Source organism: Cynoglossus semilaevis, chromosome 18, assembly GCF_000523025.1.
Source record: "Cynoglossus semilaevis isolate Cse_v1.0 chromosome 18, Cse_v1.0, whole genome shotgun sequence".
Taxonomy (NCBI): Eukaryota; Metazoa; Chordata; class Actinopteri; order Pleuronectiformes; family Cynoglossidae; genus Cynoglossus; species Cynoglossus semilaevis.
Window position 1 is genome coordinate 8,139,631 of NC_024324.1, and position 1,954 is coordinate 8,141,584.

The 1,954-nt window shown below is 43.9% G+C and overlaps 1 protein-coding gene across 1 annotated transcript in view; it reads left to right on the top strand.

The window, feature by feature from the left end:
- The first annotated feature begins 436 nt into the window (after nt 1–436).
- The window catches only part of LOC103394228 (homeobox protein Hox-A10-like), a 6,512-nt gene continuing 4,994 nt past the window's right edge, over nt 437–1,954 (top strand). Inside the window, exon 1 of the mRNA XM_017040991.2 lies at nt 437–1,948. Within this exon, the coding sequence (XP_016896480.1) occupies nt 1,302–1,948 (647 nt within the window). The 5' untranslated portion in view covers nt 437–1,301. The remainder of the gene's footprint in view (nt 1,949–1,954) is intronic.

Sequence of the window (1,954 nt, forward strand, 5' to 3'; positions counted from 1 at the left end):
AACCCTAATTAGATTTAAACCAAAAGGATAACGTGGTGTTAACTTTGTTCGTTCATTGTTTTGACAAGAGGTGAAGACAGCGTCCTAATCCTCAAACTGTTAAAAGAAAATACACGATAAAAATACACAACTACTATATTTGTGCTATTTTAAATAAAACGTAACGATTTATCGTGAGGCGTGTTAAACCGACTTCCACACGTATATTGAAATACAACATATCGCAGTAAAAAACCTAATTAAAATGTCAAATATATTAGTACTTCACATAAACCCCATTTTAAATCCCTGTAATTTTCAACCTTTTGAAAAATAAATAAACTTCAACAATCTAAATATTAATAGTCGAACATACATTAGATTAATGATAAAGGATGTGTTCGCGTTAACACTGTTTTTTTTTTTTTTTTTTTTTTTTTTTTTCCATTGCCACAATCCTAACATGTTTAAGACGACGGCACCTGTAGAGAATACTTTAGGGGAAAATCAAGGAAAAGAACTCACTCATTTTGTTTGCTGTTTTGCTGTTCACTCCCTGAAGGCAGCATCATTTTAAGTCTGCTTTAGTGCGGAAGAAGTCGGAATTTTCAGGGTAAAGGATGCACCACTTTTTTTTTTTTTTTTTGTGCAAAGCGATTTTGCCAAAGGCGAAATTTCGCTGCAGTTCAAACAGTTTGGAAGGGTTTATGGCACCCAGGTTCTAGCCTTTTATTATTTTATGTTTTTGTTGGTGGGCTGTAGTACAGCCCCTGTACTTTCAAACTACACTTGCCACCTCAGGGCTAAATTCTCTTTATGTATCGTGGCACATGTAAAGAAAGGCTTTAAATCCTTTTTTTCAAATATAAAGTTTAATTAAATGACAGCCCATTTTGTGCTCTGATTTGAGGTCTTAAAATTGTGATTTTTTTTGTTATATTTTGTCAGTATGTGTCTTTAGTCAAGCTGTGGCCGCACAGGGACAGGACTGCAGATATTTATTTTATTTATAGACTTTATTTTTTAAAGTGTAAAAGGGCTTTCATGGACTGTTCATTCAATAAGGTATATTTAAAATTCGCGTACTCTTAGACCTCGCCTCTTGTGGAATAATGGCGAGGTGAAGGTATACACTGATTGCTCTGCTGTCTCCTTTCCCTGCCTCAGCTCCATGATGGATATCGCCTTGACTGCTACGTAGCCCTGGAGTGGGCGGGGACTGCCCGTCTTCCAGCCTTTCTATTGGTTTTTCATTGCGCACGGCGGAGAGAGGGGGGCGGGGGGGTTGCCGCTAATCATATCCAACATGTTTTGTACAAGAAATGTCAGCCAGAAAGGGCTATCTGCTCCCTTCGCCAAAATACACCACAATAATGTCATGTTCGGACAGCCCGTCAGGAAATGCGTTTTTAGTGGATTCTCTGATTAGTGGTCGCGGCGAGAGCGGCGGAGGTCACTACGCAGGGAGCGCAGTGTGCGTGCCTCACAGCGCTTCCACTGAAGTGCCTTACGGACTACACAACTATGGATACTTCCCAGGTATGGGTAAGCGCAACGATGTGGGTGCCCACAACATGGTGTCCGCCTCGGGCGCGTACATGTCCAACATGGAGATGTGGATTGACGCGCAGAGGTCATGCAGAATGGATCAAGAGCAGCCGGTAGGTCCCCAGGTCGCGCCCTGCTCTTTCCCGCAGAACATTAAGGAAGAGAGCACCTACTGCCTGTATGAGCAGCCCAAGTGCCCTAAAGCCGCCACGGCAGAAGACCTAACATATTCCAGGTTAAGCTCAGCCGGCCTCGGCTCCACTTCTTGTACAGTCACCGACAGTGGTGGTGTTGGTGGTGGTGGCGGCGGCGGCGGCGGCGGCGGAGGCTCTGTGCCTGTGCCGGGCTACTTCCGCTTGTCTCAGACGCACGCACATTCTCATAAACTTTACAACACCAACGGCCCCCAGCCGAACCCTTCTCCCTC